Source organism: Neltuma alba, unplaced genomic scaffold, assembly GCF_004799145.2.
Source record: "Neltuma alba isolate B1F8T4 unplaced genomic scaffold, ASM479914v2 tig00007105_pilon, whole genome shotgun sequence".
Classification (NCBI taxonomy): Eukaryota; Viridiplantae; Streptophyta; class Magnoliopsida; order Fabales; family Fabaceae; genus Neltuma; species Neltuma alba.
In genome coordinates this window covers 12,449-35,129 of record NW_021634670.1, presented here as the reverse complement: position 1 = coordinate 35,129, position 22,681 = coordinate 12,449, and the positions used below count along the sequence as shown (strand labels likewise).

The following is a 22,681-nucleotide window of genomic DNA, read 5'->3' as shown; positions in this document are numbered from 1 at the left end:
ACATCGTATTGGCCTCCATACGGAGCTTTAGGTTGGCCGATATTATTGTCCCACTAGTTCTTCGAGGGACTACGACACCCCACTAGTTCTTCGAGGGGGGACCCATGGTCCACCGAGTGCTCTATAGTTGTTGACCAGTCCACATCACTCATGTGGTGAGCTTGTCAAAGTTGCCAGTCAAGTGGGAAAAACTTAGCCCATGGATCCAGTTGGCAGAAATAAGGAGGATATAATGATAGATTTGGGTTCAGGAATTGCATATGACATAGGATATTCATTGATATTTATATCTTTTAAATAAATGAAAAGTATGTTATTTCTTTTGAAATGTATCAACTACATGAGATTAGTGGAAATATTTGTCTTATATAATTATTGTGAGTTTAAATGTTAAATAGATGTCTATCAACTATTATTAATTCTGTGTATCTACCTGACACCTCGCTAGCTCATGTTAGGTTGTGTGATAGATAGTAATTTAGTTCCTAAGACGTTGTCTCACTCCCGTTGCTTTACTATTTTTAGGAAACAACACGTTAGCGGGACCTTCAGGGAAGACTCCTGAGGCTCAATAGCTGTAGTTGACAGTGTAGAGCTTCTGGACCTTATTTTATGTAATCTTTCGTATATTGCCACGCATTAGGACTGCATTCATTTGGGACTTATTTTATCTTCTCATATTTTTATGTCGTTTAGCTTAGTGAATATATTATACCTTCTATCGTTGGTTTATTTTGTCTGAACATTGGACTAGAGTGCTGGTAGTGGGCTTGAGGCCCTTAGATTGCATGTAATTGAATTATTGTGGATCCATGATATAATAATGGTAGTTTTCGCAAGTTTAGTTGTTGCTAGTATTGACTATATAATCAAATCTGAACTGCTAGTATAAGTTATTGAGGCGTATTGTTTTATAACTTTGTTAGCTATGATTACAGATATAGGTTATTCTTTTTCTAACTATGATAGCCTTAATTGAGGTCGAATACTTTTCTATTATGGTTAACCCCTTAGTGGTGTGATTGTTTCTAAATAACCATGATATGATATGTTTACTAGTTTTATCTCTTTCTATCATAGTTAGTTCTAGTTAATAAGTAGTGATGTTATATCGTGGGTCTCACTACAAAAGTAATAGATGTTTGTTCATTTTAACAACACTGGCATTTTTTGGTTCTTTTTAACCTTAGATTGGTAAATTTAAGCCCAAAAAAAATTTATACTATATGGGTGAACTTTTATAAGTATTTTTTACCCCTAACCCTATGAATTATATAACTAATTCCTCTAAATCTTATGTATTGGAAGTTTGCCCTAGTGTCTTTTCATATATTTATTTGATGTCTTCTAATTTGCTTTATTTTTGCTTTAGCATTTTAGACTTCTTGAAGCTCATTACTCTTCCTGCAAAACACTATGCGATTCTGCTTTGGTTATTTATGTCTTGCACAATGTTTGTTCAAGTGAATTATAGTGACAGGGAAACCATTAAGGGTGCTGATATTTTGGCTAGAAATGTTCATCAGGTGGGACTGCAGACAACTTTACAAGTGAGGTCAATCTGAGTTGCAGATGAAGATTTTTGGAAGACCTTCAATGAGTAAGGGAGGCATATGCCTTTTCTAGTTTCGGTCTTGTTATTTATATCAAGTTGTGAATAATTTAAAAAAAAAAGGTTTATAAACATGATACAAATTCATCAAATAAATGTATTGTGCAATGTTTATAAACCTATGTAGCATAGTTAAAGTTTGTTAAGATGCTTATATGATCAAAAGACATCAAGTAATGTTTATATTACATGCACAGAAAGATAAACTACTATAAAAATATTCTTTTTGTCCCATATTTTCATTTTCCCCATAAAATAGACAAAACATGTAGCCTTTTGTTCAGCTGTGTTGGGTGACCAGAACAAATATATTACTGCATATTCTTTGGTTTTCTTAACAAACAAAAATGTTTATTTAAAAAAAAATAGTTGAATATTTTGCATGCCCATTTTTTATTGTTTGGTTTCTCTTAACAAACAAAAATTACATGTTTGTCTGGTCACCTTTTTGATTTCCATATTTGTTGTTTTGGACTAGACGAATATGGTCTCTCCATACTCATATAACAAAAGAATATATACTTGTTATCTACATCTCTTTAGCAACATCTCCCCCTAAACAGATGAATATGAGCCTCCATAATAGATGAAAGTTGACCTTTTGTGGTAGTAATATCTTTGAATATGATTTTGTCTTATTATTTATGATAAGGTTTTAAGAAAAATCTTAAATATTCATTCTATATTTTAAAGCGATATATAAAAATTCTTATACAACCCTAAGAAACAAGTGACAAATAGTAAATATTAAGAGTGGATTAATTTCTAATGTCTTAAATGACACGCATCTATAACGGTTGCAGACAAATGCAAAACAAAATTTTGTCTCACTTTTCTTCTGCCATTACTTTTTTTTTCGGTAAGAATCACCCAGTATCTAACCACGCTTTTTCTGAGCCCTAGCCTCTTTTTGGACTAGGTACCCGAGCGATCGACTAGTCGGATTCGGGCCATGCGATAAGGAGAGCCCTCCCCGGTACCCTTTTTAACAAGTGAGGATTCGAACCCCCGCTCTCAAAGAGCAGAGACTCGCCTCCCTTGTGACCTAGCCAGTCACCACTAGACCAGGAGTATTCGGGTTCTTCTGCCATTACTTTGGTCTCTATTTCTTGGCCTTTTGAGAATTTTGCTCTATTTTTTTTTTTTCGCCCCACCATTTGGATTAGTCCTAGTGGTGATATATTATTGATCAACCTAATATTTTTGCTACCTCTTTTTTTTTTTTTGGAATTATCAAATAGTGTACATACAAGGAACTAATGTGTATACACTATAATAGCTCATAAGGTTCCCCTCATTTTTTTTCTTTTTCTGGCTAGGGGATGAAATCTTAGTTAACAGTGCACAGGCCCAAGATAGTCCCATTCAGCAATTCTATTGCTGGAAACATCTCAATAATTTTATTGGAGAGGACATTTTGTTTTTCAAATTCTTCTCTTGAAGAGAGAGTGACCATTTGGTGATTATTAGTGCTTGGCTATGAATATTGGTTTCAATAACATATCCTAAAGCAACGTGATCAAAAATTTAAAAAGGACTTCTGCAGATTGTTTTAACCATTTGTTGATTATTAGATAATACTTACTTTTTAGCTATGACGGTTGTATATGATTAAGTTACAAGCTGTCCAGTGCAGAATGAATGAGTTTTTAGATAAAATGAACACCATTTTCTCTGCTAATTTTTAGTTTGAAGCTGAAAGAGGGAAAAGGGATGGGAAAATGTCGGGGACCAAAATTTCCAAATATGATGTATATATTTCCCTTTGACTATGCCTCTTCGTATGTTTATTTAAAAGGATGTTTGAGAATAAATATTGATGCTAATCACAGGTTGGCATATGATATGGTGCTGTGTTCCATGTAATCAGTGTTATCAAGTGCATCTCTTCTTCATTTTTTTTTTTTTTAGCAAAGACGTTGGGACATAAGATTGGACATGATATGGCGGCGGGTACCAAGTGAGACATCCAACTGTTATAAATAATAGAGAAGGAGAGAAAGCCTGAATTAACTATATGAAAACGTGGGAAAATGGCAGAAACATCTAAATATTAGCAAATGCATAATCCTTATAATTGAACCAAAAATAACAGTATCGCAACATATCTTAACAATTTTTGAATTGAGATTAATAAATTATTCTTTTCTAACATCAAGACTTAGCAAATCGGAAAAAATTGCCATCTTCATGAAATGCCTATAATTGAGCTAGAAATAGCAGTATTTGCAACACATTTTAACAACTTTCAAATTAAGATTAACAAGTTGTTTTTCTCTAACATCAAGACTTAGCAAATTAGGAAAAACTATTGTCTTCATGAAATGCATACAAGTGAGCTGAAAATAATAACATCACAACGCTTTGTAACAACTTTCGAATTGAGATTAACAAGTTACTTTTTTGTAGCATCAAAACTTAGCAAATTGGGAAAAATTACTGTCAATAACAATATCGCAACACATTTTGACAAATTTTGAATTAAGATTAATAAGTTGCTTTTCCTAACATCAAGACTTAGTAAATTGGAAAAAAATTACTATTTCCATGAAATTTCTACAATTAAGCTGTCAATAATAACATCACAACATATTTTAACAACTTTTAAATAGATTAACAAGTTGCTTTTTCTAATACCAAGACTAAGCAAATTGGGATGTACAATCTTCTTCTCTTTATCTCGCGAGTTTCATGATGTGTAATCCTTACAATTCCGTCTTGATGAAAAATTGGTAAATTGTATTGGAAAGTTGTTATTGCCAGGTCAATTGTGGGAATTACACATTGTAAAACTCATAAGATAGAGAAAAGAAGATTTTACATCCCAATTTGCTAAGTCTTGATATTGAGAAAATAATTTGTTAATCTTGATTCGAAAGTTGTTAAAATATATTGAGATGTTGTTGCTGCTAAATCAATTATAGGCATTTCATGGAGATGGTAATTTGTTTCCCAATTTGCTAATTCTTGATGCTAGAAAAAAGCAACTAGTTAATTTCAATTTGAAAGTTGTTAAAATGTGTTGCAGGTGTTGATATTTCTAGCTCAACTGTATGAAATATTTCTCGGATTTTCATAATACTAATTTAGGCTTTCCTTCCTTTTCTGTCATTTGTAACTATTTATACACTTGGTTGGAATTTAGTATTTTCAGGGTACTTTTTGGTCCATTTTCCTTGTTTATCCCTATATAATTTCTTTCATCTTTTTTCTCACTATTTCTTTTTCCCACCTATCCTCTTATAAATAAGGTGATATTTGGGGGGAAAAAGTATATCTCTTACATATTTATTACTTTTAACTAATGTTAATAGATTTCTTAAGGGAAAAGGACACAAAAATATCTTGAAAAATGCTAAAAGACAAATTAGGGTGGGTGAATTTTAAAATTTCAAATCAAATCTCATTACTGTTTTGAAATTTTTAAATGTTGTGAAATGATAACATTGCCCTTGTACTCCCAATAATGACTTTTATTTAGCTATTGGCTATACTATTTTTGCTAGTGGTTACTTTTACTTTCAGATTTTTAATGACTACTCTTGTATAGCTATTAACTGCAAATGAATAGCAAATAACAAAACAAAAGTATTCACTATTCCAAAATACTTAATGCAATTTTTGAATTTTTGAAACAAAAGTAGTTAATAGCAAAATTAAAGTAATCAATAGTTAAACAAGAGTAATCACTAAAATTTTAAAAACAAAAATATTCAATCACGATACTAGAGTAGTCAATAGCTAAATAAGAGCAACCATCGAATTTTTAGAAATAAATGTAGTTAATAATTAAACAAGAGAAGTCAACACTTACGCAAAGAGTAGTCATTGGAGGCCGCTGAAGCTCCATTGACATGCCACTGGAGGGGTCGCCGGTGTTCAAGCTCCAGTAATCAGAAATTGGCTAGGGGTGCTAAGGTAACATTCTTGGGGGGAAAAAAGAAAAAATAGTGAAGGGCATTTGCATCATTTTGTAAGATTTTAAAAGTTTCAAAATAATACAATAGATTTGATTTGAAATTTTAAAATTTTCCCCCACTAATTTATCATTTGACAATTTCTAGATTATTTTATTGTCTTTTTTTCATTTCTTAAACTACACCATCCCATTATTATAAAAGGGTATCATAACAAATCATAAAATTTTTTAATTAATTGAACAAACTATTTTTATCGAAACTAATTTTAATATTCACAAAATTAATTTTAACTAAGTTTTTTTGGACCAGAATTTTCACTAGTTACCTTACGTAAACTTATTAAATCGAGGTCTATTATCAATTTCAACCATCGATTTTAATGTCCAGGAAAGGGGCACTCCGTCTCAAAAAGATCCCTTCCCTTCCAAATTTCCGATGTTTTCGTTTGGTGGGAGATAAATAAAGTAAAATAAAATAGAATGGACATGAAGCTCGTTTATGCAGACTACATGTACGGATTCTGATTCATATTGTAAACTGCCGCCACGTCACTTTGGGCAGGATAACCGATAACCCCTCTCTTCCAGTTTTCGCTAGCCGTTTATCTATCGCCAACGTATTCTCAGAATCATCTCTCTCTGGCAGCTCAGTCACAAGAAAACCTACACGACACAGAAGAACAGTGGGCAATTTCATTATTGCCCTGTGAACTGTGATGAGAATAATCGTGTTAGCTCTAAAGGGAAATGGACGGTCTTGCTCTCGCCACCACAGCCACTTCCGGCAAACCCTTCTTCACTGGCCGAACTCGCCTTTTTTCGTTTTCATCAGAGAGAAGAAGTGCAATCAGAATCTTTTATTCCAATAAAAGATCAAATACCTTCACAGTTCGTGCCTCACGGGATGAGGCCCCGAAGCTTGACAGGTTCGACCAGATGGAACTAAAGTTCGGGCGCTTAATTGGCGAGGACCCCAAGCTAACCCTAGCCAAGGTCTTTTCTGTTTCTTTTCTTCTCTTTCTCCCTTTCATTTCAAAGTGTACTTCAAGAAGCAACAGCAGGGATACCAACATTCAATTATTGGGATAATTAGTGTTTAAATGTATTTAAAGTATGTCTAAATCTGATATAAATGTCGAAGATGTTGGACATGAGTGAAATTGGTCGTGTACTCAGACCATCCGTTTGGTCATTCGTATTTGGTCCCACCGAAGAGGTGATGCTGACGGTAATTGGTAACGGGGTTGAAGGAAGTAAGGCGAACTCTGCTTGTATGTTGGCCTTTTTTTTTTAAAATAAATTTTATAAAATAACTTTGTTTGATATAAATTGAAATGTTAAAAGTAAAACTGAGAGCTTGAATCAGTCTGGTAACTACGACATTCAATGATTCAGTATGTGCTTGCATATAACTCTATCTGTCATTTATGGTTGTATTTGGTGCTTCAGATAATGGGAAGAAAGGCGAACCCGGAAGCTTCTTATCTCGATATTGAGAAATCCTTTTATAAGAATAAAGGTAAACTCGTTGAGGTAGAGGAAGTTCCATTTGAGGGGTCTAAGAGGAAATCTTCAGGTTCGTTGGATGATTTGGGTTTAGTACGACCTGTCCCAGTGAAAGGAACAAACTTCAAATCTGAGGATAACAAAACCTCATCCGAGATTAAGAAACCAAGCAAACCAGCAAGTAAGGCAGTGAATGTAACAAAAAGTAGTGTACCAAATGTTATCTTAAGAAAGCCAACTGTTTATAAGGAGGATGGCAATGAAGACACTTCATCAAAGTTGAGAATAAAACCAAATCTGTCTCTGAAAATGCGGAATGGACAATCAAAGGACAAGTTTAGCAATATGACACTATTGAGGAAGCCTGAACCATCAATTGCAAAGGAGAATGATCTGAAGCAAGAGCCTTCTGCTCTTATGAATGCCCAAATGACCAATGATAATGATTTGAACATGAGAAAAGAAGAACCGGATAATAGGACATTATTGAAGAAGCCTGAGCCATCAATTCCAAAGGGGACTGATCAGAATGTGAATGCCCAAATAAGCAATGGTAATGATATGCAGATGAGACAAGAAGAACTAGATGATAAAACTGGAAACTTGACTTTGCTTGAACGTTCTGACAAAGCAGTGGGCAAAAAGGATGAGGAATTTGGAGATCTGAACGTCACTGTCCCAAATGATGTAGGTATTATCTTCGTTGCTATAGAGAAGTTAATTATGCAAGGCTAGAATTTTTCTTCAATGCTTGGTTATTTAGGGATTGGACCAATACGAGCAGAGAAATTTGGAATCACATCAAGAGCAAACTGATTCCAGTCATCATTCAGATTTAAATTCAGCTGATTCTAGAGTCAAGTTGTCTGTTGAAGCTGCACTACAGGGAAAACCACAAAGGTCTGTGAATTTACTTTTGCAGTTACATAATGTCATTATATAGTGGCAACTCTTGTCAGATTACATGTATTTATCTTATAGATTAGACCGATCTGGGAAACAAACTTCAAAATCTACTGGAGAAGTGACTGCTTTTGAGAATTCTGGAGATAACAGAAGCACTGTTGAATTAGAAAATCTTCTAGTTGTGACGAACTTTCAGGTTAGACCATTCATGTTCCATAAGTGACTAATATACTATTTTAATTGTGATGCATTTACAAATGCTCGATGATAACCTTTGCTCTGTTTTTTAAAGGAAAGCGAAGATGCTGATTGGACTAGGGCAGAGGATTTGGTTAAGACTGGAGATAGGGCAGATGTGGAACTAATAAGCTGTAGTACCAGAGGCTTTGTTGTAAGTTCTTAGGGGCAGTATGATGGGTTTCCACTCTGTCTGGAATGGCATTTTCTTCATATATCTCTTCTGAACTTGATTGAAACATTTTACAGGCATCTTTTGGTTCCTTGGTAGGATTTCTGCCATATCGCAATCTTTCTGCCAAGTGGAAGTTCTTTGCTTTTGAGTCTTGGCTGAGACGAAAGGGCTTGGATCCATCAATGTACAAGCAAAACTTAAGCGTTATTACAAGTTATGATGCTGAAAAGAAGTATTTCCCTCTTAATTCTCCTCAAGACATGAAGATTGATAGTATACTTGAAGGGAAGATTTCACCAGATATGAAATTGGAAGATCTGTTGAGGATTTATGACCAAGAGAAAATTAGGTTCTTGTCATCATTTATTGGCCAGGTCCAGTATTCAAAACCTATATACTGTTTTCAAATAAGTTCTATAGTTTCCTTTGAAAGTGAACTTGAATACCATCAATCTTAATACATATACTATGACTGCAGAAAGTTAAAGTCAATATAGTATCGGCAGACAGGAAATTAAGGAAGCTCATATTGTCAGTCAGACCAAAAGAGAAGGAAGAGTTTGTTCAGAAGAAGAGAAATCTCATGGTAAGTAGTGAAAACACAGACACACACTGATATACAAAATGTTTGTATCAACATTGTTGATTGAATATGACACCAAATGGTCTTGAACTTTTTTGCTGTTTCTAATGCCAGGCTAGGCTTCAAGTTGGTGATATAGTAAAATGTAGCGTCCAGAAAATAACTTACTTTGGCATTTTTGTTGAGGTATGCAAAAGCATTTGATTCTCCGTTGGGAAGTTAATTCTTACTACTATCTTACGTTTTGTATCACCTAGGATAGTTTGAATGGCTTGCTGGGCCATATGTTTAGTCAAGGGGGAGTGCCTTTTATGTTAGTGCATGAAGGTGACAAATTTGTAATGTAAACCAAAAAAAAAAAATTTGTGATGTTTGACCCAATATAAATGTAGGTTGAAGGAGTTCCTGCGCTCATTCATCAGACAGAAGTATCATGGGATGCGACTTTAGACCCAGCATCATATTTTAAGATTGGTCAGGTATTTTCCTCCGTGATGCTATTTCAGACTGGAATGGGACTTTTTGGTTAACAACCTATTTGAGAATTTGGTTGTTGATAGAGCACAGTGGACATCGTACCATCCATGCAGCCCACTACTCCTAGTGGGACGAGGCTTGTTGTCGTTGTTGATGGTATTTCAGACTAGGAAATTTGAGATTACGTTTCAGTACTAAATGAAAAGGGAGACTATGGATGCATCCCATGAACAACTGTGATTTTTCCATCTATTATCAGATTGCTCAACATTGGTGAAACTGATTATGCATTTATGATTTTTGTACTCCTTATTAAGCTTTTCTTGTGGTCCAGGTTGTAGAGGCAAAAGTTCACCAACTAGACTTTGCGCATGAACGCATATTTTTGTCATTAAAGGAGATCATGGTAATATATGTATTTATGTGTTTTCATTTACGCTTTTACTTTAAACTAGGGTTAGACTACATAGATAATTTGTCATTAGCTTTACTTTTTGTGGGTTTAATTCATTGATTTCGTTGATTCAAAATATCATGTATAGAGGTCTCTATATATATACACAATTACACATACAGAGCTACATGTGTTAGGGTAATATTTAAGTCATATCTCGCGAAATCAGCTCCTGATCACTTTGTGGTCCTGTGACTATTTACAATGAATATTTTCTCATTATTCTGTACTCATATCCACTTATCATGCCACTTTTTACATAAATCATTACCTCTTTACTCTTTGAAATTAACAAAAATGCATTCCTTTCTGTGGCAGCCTGATCCGTTGTTGAAGTCGTTGGAGTCTGTAGTTGGGGATCATGACCCCATAGATGAGAGATTGGAAGCAGCTGAAAGTGATGCAGAGGTAAACATGTTAAATCTTTATATGAGAAAAGAGCAGTCAGCATTATCAGATAAATGATGCTGAAGGATTGATCTATAGGACCTGCTGTTTTATGAATTGCATGCAGGTGTTGGTATTGTTAAATAGAATATATGTGTTCTTATTTTGAAATTATGCTGTTTGTGGTATGCATTGGTCAGTTGTGCATATGTTATCTGTATGGATAGAGTAAAGTTGAACTCTGACAAAATAAAATTATTCAGTAACTAATGGCCTGATCGAACCTGATGGAGAAGCTATTGACCTTCTGACTAGGCCCCTCTGAAATGGCCCAACCGGACAAAACAATAATATTTATAAGCTCCTATGTAATGCTTATTGACTGCCTATCTATCTGGAATGGGTGCTGCTGCTACGGAACCCTATTTTTGTAGTTAAAGATCAAGTTATTATTTATGGTGTAAATGAATAGAGTTACGTTGCTTTTAGAATTTGGCTCATGTCATGTTGCTTCCCCTGGTGATGAGTCCATGGTGGATGCAAGTGAATAAGAGGCTTTGATGCGAGGATGAGAAAGTATGTGAAATGTTTCTTTAAGATGAGCTTGTGTGGTCACAAGATTGTATGAGATTATTGGGTATATGTTGGATTGATAAGGAAAATTATTTACATTTATTCATATTGAAATTTACAAGGTATGGTAATTTAGACATGAAAGGCAAATAAATACATTAAATCCAGAGGTAGCCTATATAGTCTGAATATACTAATAATAAATATAACAGATATATAATTTTTTCCATAATAATTAATAGCTGGTACCTGCATTTTGTTCTACTTTGCTATTTCTGGCCTATGGCTTACGCTTGGGATCCTATCTCATATTCTGCAATCTGCATATATTTTTTTCCCAATCTCAATAATTCCGTAAATGATTATATGTGGTGGGGTGTGGATTGTGCATCCACTGAAGCATCATTAATTGTATTACTAATGCAGAATATGCTCAATTTTATGCAGTGGTCTGAAGTTGAATCTCTTATCCAGGAATTGCAGCAGATTGATGGTATCCAATCTGCTGCAAAAGGTCGCTTTTTCAGAAGCCCTGGTTTAGCTCCAACATTTCAGGTAGACTTCTACAATACAAACGGGGCATGATCTGTTGGCCCAAAAGACATGAATTTGACTAAATTCTGAGTGTAGTTTTGCTTCTTTTTGCTTATGCGCTTGAATTGGTATTATCTCATTTGTTCTGTCAGAATTTGCTATGTAATTATTATTATGCATTTGGCTGATAATATTTGCATCATTTTATCATCTTTGGAATTGCAAGAGGTCAGGTGGAGGCATACATCAATGAATTTTCATATGGGTTCTGTACATGAAAATAAAGAAGGTTACCTGTAAAATTCTGCTTCTGTTCTCTGACTAAAGATGTGCAGCTGCGGTTCTCCTAGAAAGTCATTTTTCATATAATACAGCAATGGGCTCAGTTTTCACCATCCATTAATTATGCTACTCGCTCATCCCTTTTTGAGCAGCCATGTTTTTAGGCATACATGTGCAACTTAACGGAATTCTCATTTTTATATTTTTAAGTACAGGATAGCACTCCTTCCCTTGTATTTTAAGATCTCGTCTGTTCATGAATAGTGGATTACAGAGGACCATAACTCTCGATTATGATTCTGGCTGAGTTTAGCACCTTTTTCTTGGCTATTAGTACCTCTTTTATTAGATTTTTTTTAAAATTATTTTTCTAATTTTAATTTTTCTCCAGGTTTATATGGCTTCCATGTTTGAGAATCAGTACAAGCTGCTTGCTCGATCTGGAAATAGAATACAAGAGGTAAGGGCCATTGATGCTGATAAGCGTGATATTGCAGATTTGGTTTTTGTTTATTTCATGAATAGATTTGCTTTTACTAAATTTAATATTTTAGTCTCTCTAGCTAGTATATTTCCATCCGACCGCTTGCTTTTTTGTAGATTGTTTATTATCTCAAAAATGTTGAGTTATGGCATGACAAATTCCTCTTTAAGTTCCGCAAACTTGTCTTATTTTTTCCCCCAAAGAATATGCATGTTCTTTCATTGTACACTCTGCACTACTAGAACTCACCCAGTCACCAGGCTAAAAATGTCTGAGCCTTTGAATTTGGGAATGGAAGGAATGTAATCACAAAGCCTTAAAACAAGTGGTTGACAAGTTTTGGCGCAGAAAATAATGACACTTGCGTGCTCTTACTTGTCGTTAAGATTTTTGATAATTATATTATTTTCTTGAGACCTCACAATAATTTATTTTAGACACATTGATTGTTGTGTCAATCATGATAAGACTTTCAGATTTTATTGTAAAACTGAACATTTATATGCTCTAGTTACTCTTGAAATGTTGTATAATCTTCTAGCTATACACGCCTTTTGTGGTCCACTTTTTTCCTTTCTAAAGCAGCAAGATTGCAAATGAAGGCATGTTGTTACATATCTATTTATTCTTGCCAGAATTTTAAATATCTATTATTCATATTACATAGTATATTTTTCTTGGGTGACGTATAATCAAAAGAAATCATTTTGCACAGGTGATGGTTCAAACATCATTGGATAAAGAAAAGATGAAATCAGCAATTCTGACATGTACGAATAGAGTAGAATAATGGAGATTGCACGAACAGATGTGGAGCATTTGTGGTAGTTAATTATGCAAAAGGCTGCAGGAGGAAGTAGACTAGAAAGTAGAAAGTACTCCCTCCAATTCAAAATATAAGCTAAATTTTGTTGTAAGGACTTAATTTTTTTTAATAAGATAATATTTACTTTATTCTAAGTATTTAATGAGTTTTTTTTAATGTTACTCTTATATATTCTCTTTTCTTCTTGATTCATCTATTGCATTCTTTTATTTATTCTCTTCATTAATAAGAGTATATTTGGGGAAAAAAACTATATGCCTTACATATTTATTATTTTAAATTGATTTTAACTAGGTTCTTAATAAACGTAAATAGATAAAATTTAGTTTATATTTTGAACTAGAAGGAGTATATGCTATATGAGGAGGGTCAGAATCTTATTGCTAATGGAAGCAGATTTTGAATTTGGTAAATTCATTTGTTTATATTTTTTAACAATATGTGTTGTCATTGTTAATTGTTGAAGAAAGACTAGAGTCCTAAGCTGAGTTTTATGTTCGTCCACATTGTCAGGTTTTTTTTTTACCTTTCAACTTTTTTCTTTTGCTGTTTGATTCGGACATCACCGATGTAAGCTCAGCTAAAAATGTTATGGCAATTTCACATTAAGTTCCTCTTTGTTTCCCTGTAAATTCTCACGTTCAGTTAAATTTGGGGAGTTCTTTGGTTTAAAAAAGAATTGGAAAGTCCTGAATCACTTGTTCTTTTCTTCAGCTGTAAAAAGCAAATAATGTTTCTGGTAAAATAAAAAATATAACAAGTGCTGTAACGGTCCATGTTAAGGTTAGGTTTTTCATGAAGGAAACAATGGTGATTGGATGATGTAAATGGGATTGGGTTTTTCTGCAGAAAAAAAATAGATTTCTCTTAAGCCCTAATATTTTTTGGGCGAAAAAAGGAAGATTAGCGTTTTGGTGGAAAAAAAAAACAAGATTATTGTTGGAATCTGGTAAATTGGAAAAAAAAAATTCTCCTTATTTTAATAATGCTACACTTTTCAACTCTGATTTAGTGGAATTGGATGTCATATAATTGCATGAAAAAAAAAGGAGAATGGCATACAAATACCACAAAAATATAGATATGATAAAATGGTTCCATTTAATAAGTAACTTAATAGCCTTGTTTACACGAAAAAGGATTACATATAATCATAATTGAAACAGAGTTATCCAAGTATTTGGTTTGACTCATGTAAAGGGAATTATATTTTATACTTCTAATTACTTTAAATAATGTAAAGGGCATTACAGTGTTAGAACTAATGAATGAGGTACTTCTCATAATCAAACAGAAAAGACATTATCGCTATCATAATTTTTTAAATTAATTAAAGTGCCCTTAATGAAAGATGCATAAAGCTATCGATCACTTATTAACTCAGTTTCAATTTATATAGAAATTATATTGATTGTTAGATAACATATATATAACACAATTTTAATTAATAAAAATTTCATTATACTTTAATTCAATTATATATTTTTTGTATACAAGTTAATAAAAGAAAAAAAATAATGAGATAAATGGACAATCTAATTGTACCAATATACAAACCAAGCTACTACATATGTGTGTATATCAGTTTATGTATGTACGTATATAGGTACCTACGTGCAATGACTTAAGTTATTGGTTCGGTTCAAATTTCAATTTTTCATTGTATATATGAACTAGCTAGGCTAATTTTGTCTATTAATTTATTTTATATATTTCTAAATATATTATACTACAAAATACGTCTTATATTTAGAATAAAAAAAGTATATATATGTATGAACGAAATTAGAGTTAAGGTACAAAAATACCCACCTTTTTTCAGAAGCGTGTTTAACATCATATATTTTTCTCAGATGCAAATCTGCCAATACAAGCTCAAAATAGATACAAAAATATTAACCCCCTTAAAACAACCTAACGGCCGTTTATTTTGATGGTAGGGTCCACATAATTTTTATGAAAGTATTGGAATGCCCTCAATCCCCAAAAAAAGAACCCCCCAAAAAAAAAAAACCTCTCCTTCCCCAACCTCTCGAATTCATCTAACTTTGGATACATAGAAACCACACCCAGAAAGAAAATAATGGGTACAATGACCCTTCAAAACTCATAAATGGATTATCAATTGAGATACCACATACAAAGATAAAGCATAGACACACGAAGGATCTTCAAAAAGTGACCTGCATCACTCTTAGCCGTGAGAAAGGGAAAGAAAGAGTGAATTACAAAGTTCACAAGGAAAAATGAAGAGAGAGAAATGACATGGGAATCAACAAAACAACAATGTTTCTCCAGCCCATTTTGTGAACTCAACCTCTACTTAAACCCTTCAGCATTAAAGATTCAACCTTTGATAAAGAATGCTTGAACCCAATCCAAAATAATTCATTGATCGAGGTAAGGAGGAGAAGAAGAAGGTGGTAATTGTACCTCCAAAGAGAAGGAAGAGAGAGAGGGAGTTGGCACATGGAGGTAATGATTACACTATTGGGATTTCAAATCGTTGGGATGCAACAGTGGTAGTTAGGCTGTGTTCTTCAACCTTCGACAAAAATTGCAGAGGCCATGGTTCTGCCATCTTGATCTCACCGTCTTACCCCGCGTTTTACCGTCTCAGATCTCGTTGTCATCACCAACGACGTTCTGCCGTCTCAGACCTTGCCATTATCATCGGTGTTCTGTTGTCTCCGACCTCGCCGTCGTCGTCGGCATTCTGCCGTCTCAGATCTCGATCAGAATGAGTCATAGTTGCTCTGCGATTGGAGATGTTGGAGAGGAGAGGTTTTTTTTTTTTTTTTGGACAAGCGAACGAGGGAGGGGTTGGAGATGAGATGAGAGGCTTTTTTAGTTGGGGTACTGTACTTTCATAAAAATATTGTGGGCCCCACCATTAAAATAAACGGGTTTTAGTTTGTTTAAACTGTCTTGATTTTTTTGCACTTACACTTGTATTGTTAAATTTACACTTAAGAAAAATATACGGTGTTAAGCACATTTTGACAAAAGTTAATAGGTATTTTTGTACCTTAACTCAAAAAAATTATTATATATTTAGGCAACAAATACATCATTTTAATTCATTATTGATTAGGATAGTTTTTTCTCTTAACTTATTATTTATTCCTATCTATTTTCTTGTTCGTGCTAATGCAATCAAATATTTTTATGCATATGCATTGTCTTTTCTTAGTTGTGTATCAAACAAGTGCATGTAATTATCATTATATTACATTGTATTACACTATATTACATTCTCTCCAATTGAGGGAACCAAACAAGATGTAATATTAAGGGGCTTGAATGAAATTAAGGTGGATGCATTTACACAAGTCTCTTTACTTTTTCTTTTGTAAATAAAAGCTTCCTCCTCCAAGTTATCATTGTCATTGATCTTCCTTCAAATAACACTTGAACTCTAGTCGCTGCACATTGTCAAGCAACTATTGGAGGTGGTTAGAGAATTTTTGAGTAATAAGTGGTTTTGGTGGGATTTGATCTTACATATTTTGGTTTTCCAAAAAAGTCATATGACAATCAGGCAACTAAATGTCTTAAGTAATATTTTGTAAAATTGTATATGAAAATAACTATCAAATTCAAATTATATGAAATAACTAATTCACTTTATCAATCGACAATTTTAATTATCTAAAATAATAATAACACATTCATCAGTGACAAAATACTATATTGAATAGTTAGGTTTTTCACCATGAAATCAATGATTACTTCACTTTAAAACATAACTTTAGTTGTATAAAACAACAAACCTTTATTAGTGACAACATAGATTTCGTACCATGAGATTTGTTATTACTTTACTTTAAGAAATAACAGTTTTTTTTCAATGTCAAATAAGAGTAAAAACTTTTCTAATGACGAGTACTCTCACTACTAAAAACAATAATTTTGTAGTGATTATTTTGGTAGTTTAGTAGTGGTAATAAGTGCTACAAGGTAGATGTGTAGTAGTGACACCAACTACTGCTAAAATAAAATAAGTCATGGCAAGCGATTTTGTAGTCATCACCTGAACAGCTACGCATGTGGATCTAAGTTGCCATAAGATTAGTAGTGCTGGTAGGTAATCACTACAAAGGCTCATGATCCAATACTTTTGAGTAAAAACTTTCCAAAAAAATTTGTATCTTAACCTTTCATTCTAATAAGATATTTTATTTGCTTTTTTTTTATACACATTTTCCCATATAAACATACTAATGTGTAGAATTAATTTGATATGATACGGTGTTTTTCATAAACCATAATATATCCTTCATGTACACTGTATTACAATTAAATTTCCAAGTTCTAAAAGTAAGATGTTGTCCGCTCCTTAAAAAATTTTTATCCCCAAAATTCAACACCCTACTCATCACCCAATAAGTTCCTTATTTCGTTTTTACTTTACTCACTTCAATGATGTCTCCATTTATATTACTAGTTTTGCACTTCTATAACATATCTCTATCACTTTCGTTCTCCCTTCATTGAAACATTCTTCTTTTAACCTCTCAGAACACGTATTCAGAAGCGTTACAGTTTACGCGATTCACGAAACAAGCTCGTAGATTAAAAATTTGCAACTGGTTCTCGTGTTACTATCCATTGGTTAAATTTCAGATTTTTAGTTCAACTTTGAAAAATTATAACTAATTCTATAAAAATCGTATTGAGGTGTTCTAAAATTTTACTCGAAGCTCTTTCAATTCTCTACAGGAAAAAAAAAATCAAACTGGACTTATCTCAAGCCAATTCATACAGTTTAATCCATGAAATTCACTGTTTATTTGGTAAATTTTAGAACTTTTAGTTTTCTTGGCTCAACATTGGAAATTCGTATCTATTAGTGTACACATCCAATTGAGGTAATCTACCTATCATTTTAAAGCTTGGGATGTGTATAATAAGTCTGCCAAGTTTCATGGCTTAACTCATACATTTGATAGATCAAACTAGAGCTGGAAGCTGACTGCTCTAGGTCCTACGTTTTATCTATTAGACAATTCTTGTTTTAATTCTTTTTATTATATTGGCATGCATAGCTTGGCCCTATCCTTTCCCATTCATTCTTATACATTTGCATTCGTATCATAAACATTCTAAATAAATACATTGCATCATTGGCATTTATATACATGATTTACATAATAAGAGAATCATACATTAACCAATAGTTTGATTCATTAACATGAATAATTCTCCACTTTTTTCTCCTTCCTTCTCATGCTCTCCTTCATGCAATCATTGCCCATCATACTTGACCAAAATGGTTGGTTAGGGAGGGGTGAGATTCGGGAGAATCTCAGTAGCAAACAATAACCACCCAAACATACATAACGCTTGGCATTCATAACATGCTTGCAACTTCACATCTTTATAATATAATGATATGTTTGAAAATCATCATGCATTTATCATAAAACATATAGGCCTATGACATATTTCAAACGCGTTCATAATCACAACACATGAGTTCATAACATCATATAACATAGAAACATGTCATACATGCAAGCAAATACCAAGCATATAAGAGTAAGGTCAAGTTTGCTACCTTATGTCTTTAAACTTTCTCTTTACTTCCTCTTGCTCCCTTTGCTACCAGCCATTAAGGTTGCTTGCTCAACCTTTTCCATTTATCTTTCTCAATGTCTCATGGCCCTAAATGCATCAAATTCATTCATTAGAGCTATGGTAATCAACAAAATCAATACTTTGTTTTCTCTGAACTATATTAACTTCTAACTTTTGAGCTTGATTTACAATCTTTCTAAAATTAATTCCACATGCTATTTCCTTACAATTTTGCATATAGAATCCATTTCCAAGCTCAACATCAAACTCCTTCTCCATGAACCAGTCTTGATTGAATAGTATGCCTTTAGGGTCTAGAATTTTCATTTTCAATCCTAATGCTTACAAACTTGTTTTCTCACCTTTAGCCCGCATAGTTTTTCATTTTAAACACATTGGAAGCATTTAAAATTATCAAAATAACATCCTAGGTATAAGAACCAAGCCTGGCCAAATTACTACTCAAGTTGCACAATCATGAAATTCAACCAATTTCAACATAAAACCACTTGATTCTTGTTCCTCTCAAGCCTTTAAACATTATTCTAACATCAATTTCATCTTCCCCTATCCTTAACAATTTCATGCAGCATGCCCCCTAGGGTTTCAAGCTCCCAAAAATTATTAAAATCCATAACCAAGCTCAATAACAATAAGGGTACTGAAAACTATATAAAAAATATGAACATACTTTGTTTCAAAACTTGATCTTGCATGGGGTCACTTGGCCTTTCTCCCTCCTTCTTTTCTCTCTCTCTAGAATCCATTTTGCAAGAGTTTTCCCATGGTTCCATGAGCTTACACTAAAATGAGGAGTGGGGAGGGGGTATTTATAGTAAATAAGACTAAATCTGGGCCGTTGATCTTAAAAATATGTGGCTTGATCTGGACCGTCCATTTCTCTTTTAATCTGGTGACAAGTGTCCCATGACATCATGCTTACATAATCTTGATAACATCATGCTTACATCATCAAGCCACATGCCTATAATCCAACCGTACACGTGTTTTGCATCCAGCCATACACGTAATACTTTTTTTTCCCCATCTAACCGTACACTTGTCTCTTCCATATTCCTTCATCATTAAGGCATTAAAATAGGGAGGAAATTAATATAAAATTCGTGCAAAATGCAACCCTTAGGCATTCCTCCACCTATCTTGCCATTCTGCACCATATAGGGTACTTTTTAGGGTCCTCACTTTCCCGGGACCACTAGGACATATTATGGCATCATTTTCTCACCTCAAATAAATCTACATGGCATTATATAACATGCCTAAAGAGAGAGTAATGCTCTTCCCTTGTTCATTCCATTAAAATAATTAGAATAAGTGATCATATTTATTTCGGAGTGATCTTAACCGAATTCTTTCTACAGTCCATAACTCCGAGAATCTATATCTGGGTATCCATAGTATTTATTCATCACAAGGAATTCTTCTAATTTTTCTTAAGTCAAAAGTCAACCTCTAGACAGTTGACTTTGACTTTCCCTAGATAGTATAAATATGCTTTAAATTCTATTAAAGCCAACCTTTTCACTGTCTGGGGGACAGAATTATTTTTAAAACTTGTGATAATTTCTCAAGTATTTTTCTCATTTTATTCCAATTATTTGAGGCCTCCCTATAACTTAAATAATTCATTTTTGAAAATATTCCAAATTAGTCAAAACCCTGGGAATTCCACAATTTCCTTCTAGGAGCATTTTCATCATTTTTAGCCTTATATAAGCCTCTGAACCTTATTCCTATTTTTCTGGAATTTTTCTGAAGTGTTCAGGCCTTAACCTACCATTTCCCTTTTTCTGGGATTTTCAGACATCATTTCTATTTTTACCCTTACCAGCTTGAAACTTTGCAAAATTACGATTTTGCCCATGGTTTGGCTGAACCTCAAAATTCACCTCATTGAGGCCTCCAGCATAACTATTGGCCTACATTCATCTCTATTTCTCATTCTTAGGCCTTGAGACTTTACTAGAGTCTCTAACTTTCTCTTTTCTCAGTCTTAGAAAATTTTCTCTTTGTGATTTAGTCCTTAGGAATCCTACTGTCATTCTTGGAAATCTCTGGGATCTCTGCCAAAAAAGGTTTGGTAGCCTATCCATCTTAGGCTAATTCTGGTACTTTTAGACCCAAAATTTGGGATGTGATATTCATATACTAATATCGTTAGTAAACAATTCATCTTCTACTTTTAATCAATTTACTCCATCCATCAAGCCATATATATTAGTATGACTGAACAGGGTTGAATTGAGTGTCAATAAAATTTTTTCACTTAATAAAATAATTAAACTTGACAAATATAGTCAGAGTAGAGAGGAGAGGATATCACCTGTTATTTGAAGGAAGAATAGGAGAAAATACATATAGGGATTTACAATGGTTGAATCCGACGTGACCTACGTCTAGTTCCCAAGCTTCACCTAAGAATTTTATTGTATCTCCAAGGTTTAGCGGGCTTTTAATGTCATAGTATATCAACCACCTCTATACTAGTTGCAACATCTCAATACCTGAGTCACTCACTCCCCCTTACAATGTGTAAAAGATAATCCTACTTAGAATTCAATGATTCTATGCAATAAATAAAAATATATAAGGATGGTGTGTATTTTGATGCGGATTCCTCTAGGATCCTAAAAAATAAAAAAAATAAAAAAGACTTGAAATAATAAAAGTTGATTAGTTAAAATCCTAGAAGAAACTTGTCTCTAGATCTATAGCTATAAAGAGGCTCCACAAATAGTTGATCAGACTCTTGTAACTTAACTATATCCTATCTCAAATACAAGAACACAAGTAAATACTTGTCAAAGAAAATTCTCATCATAACATTCAATTTTCTAAATAATTGAGTACATCTTGGTTTTTAAACAGACAAAACTTCTAATCCTAAATTACTCTAAATTTTTTAAAATATATATATTCTAAAAATATGCTATCTATCTAAATTTCAAATCTAGGACACAATAACAAGATATTAAATAATACTCTTTTGATCCTATTTATAACTCATTTCCAACATGTTTCATACATACCAAGAAAAATCTTAAATTTCATTAACTTTTATTTAAAATTTAACAACTTTCCAACTTTATCCCTATTTAATATACATTATACCTTATGTAAACAAAGTCAACACAATAATAAATAAAGGGTAAAATTGTACATCCATATAAAAAATTTTTCCATGTGTCTTATAAATAGGATTAAAAAAAGTCTTCTATTTCTGTCCTATAAATAGGATCAGATGAGTATATTGAGATTCCTATTTGGAAACTTATTTACCTAAATTAATATCCCATATATCAAATCTTCCTAATAATATACTGAATAAAAAAATGACTATTTTAAATAATAAAATCACATAAAAAATAAATAAAATGAATTAATTGGAAGCCCTATTATGCAAATCTTTCATTTGTTTTCTTCAACAAGTGCTTCTTGGAAGTTGAATGTCATGCAAGATATTCGACAGAATTACGTTCTGGATTCCTATCATTCTTCCCCTCTTAAAAGAGAGTCATCCTCAACTCTTGAGAGTCTTCAAGGGATGCCTAAGGATCAGTATCTTTTATCGCATCTGAAAAGGTGAAACAACCATGCTATAAGAAAGGTAGTTGGAGCTCTCCTTTTTACTTGTACTCAAATCATCCTCAATCATATGCTTCTCACTCTCACTTTCTTTTTCTTTTTCACTCTCATTTCAAGAGAAAATTGCCAATCATTTTCACATGCTTGCTCAAAACTAAGAGGAGACAAACCAACTTTTTTGTTGTTGAGGAGAAAAGAATAACAAGTTTTATAATCTCATACCTAGCCTTCTTGTCGAATTGCCACGGATGACCAAGTAAAATATGTGCTTCTTCGAAGTTGAATTCCATGCAAGATATTGACAGAATTGTCCTCTAGATTCCTATCGCCCTCTAAATAGAGTAAATACTAATCATTGAGACTCAATAATTTTTTTAGAGAATGTTGCAAAGAATGTTCTTTTTATAGATTGAGATCTCGCTTGCTCACTTCTTGCTCTCTTCTTCTTCATTTAATATGTTCTTTTATTTGTAGTCCTTCTCTAAATTTGTTTGTTAGACACAAAGCAATGTTTCTGTTGAAATTTATGTCTGAGGTAGG

At 33.1% G+C, this 22,681-nt stretch overlaps 1 protein-coding gene across 3 annotated transcripts; it reads left to right on the top strand.

Annotated features, from left to right (window-relative positions):
• Positions 1–6,125: 6,125 nt before the first annotated feature.
• On the top strand, positions 6,126–13,453 carry LOC114751781 (uncharacterized). 3 transcript variants are annotated; one of them, XR_003740774.1, is made up of 15 exons: positions 6,127–6,524; positions 6,981–7,724; positions 7,801–7,937; positions 8,019–8,139; positions 8,236–8,334; positions 8,430–8,729; positions 8,834–8,941; positions 9,053–9,124; positions 9,331–9,417; positions 9,750–9,821; positions 10,188–10,277; positions 11,277–11,384; positions 12,037–12,105; positions 12,845–13,004; positions 13,299–13,453. XR_003740774.1 is itself a non-coding variant. In XM_028940451.1 (14 exons), the coding sequence occupies exons 1-14, from the start codon at positions 6,279–6,281 to the stop codon at positions 12,917–12,919; spliced, it is 2,328 nt and encodes a 775-aa protein (XP_028796284.1). In that variant the 5' UTR covers positions 6,127–6,278; the 3' UTR covers positions 12,920–13,070. The 3 variants fall into 3 exon arrangements, 2 of the variants coding, with proteins under 2 accessions (XP_028796285.1, XP_028796284.1); XM_028940451.1 differs by lacking the exon at positions 13,299–13,453 and having other exon boundaries at positions 12,845–13,070; XM_028940452.1 differs by lacking the exons at positions 9,750–9,821; positions 13,299–13,453 and having other exon boundaries at positions 6,126–6,524; positions 12,845–13,070.
• The last annotated feature ends 9,228 nt before the right edge of the window (positions 13,454–22,681 follow it).

Bases quoted from the DNA above. Each gene is read 5' to 3' on its own strand.
- LOC114751781 (XM_028940451.1), top strand. From the start codon at position 6,279: ATGGACGGTCTTGCTCTCGCCACCACAGCCACTTCCGGCAAACCCTTC. The intron at 10,278-11,276 runs GTAAACATGTTA...AATTTTATGCAG, and splicing joins CAGCTGAAAGTGATGCAGAG to TGGTCTGAAGTTGAATCTCT. The intron at 11,385-12,036 runs GTAGACTTCTAC...ATTTTTCTCCAG, and splicing joins GTTTAGCTCCAACATTTCAG to GTTTATATGGCTTCCATGTT.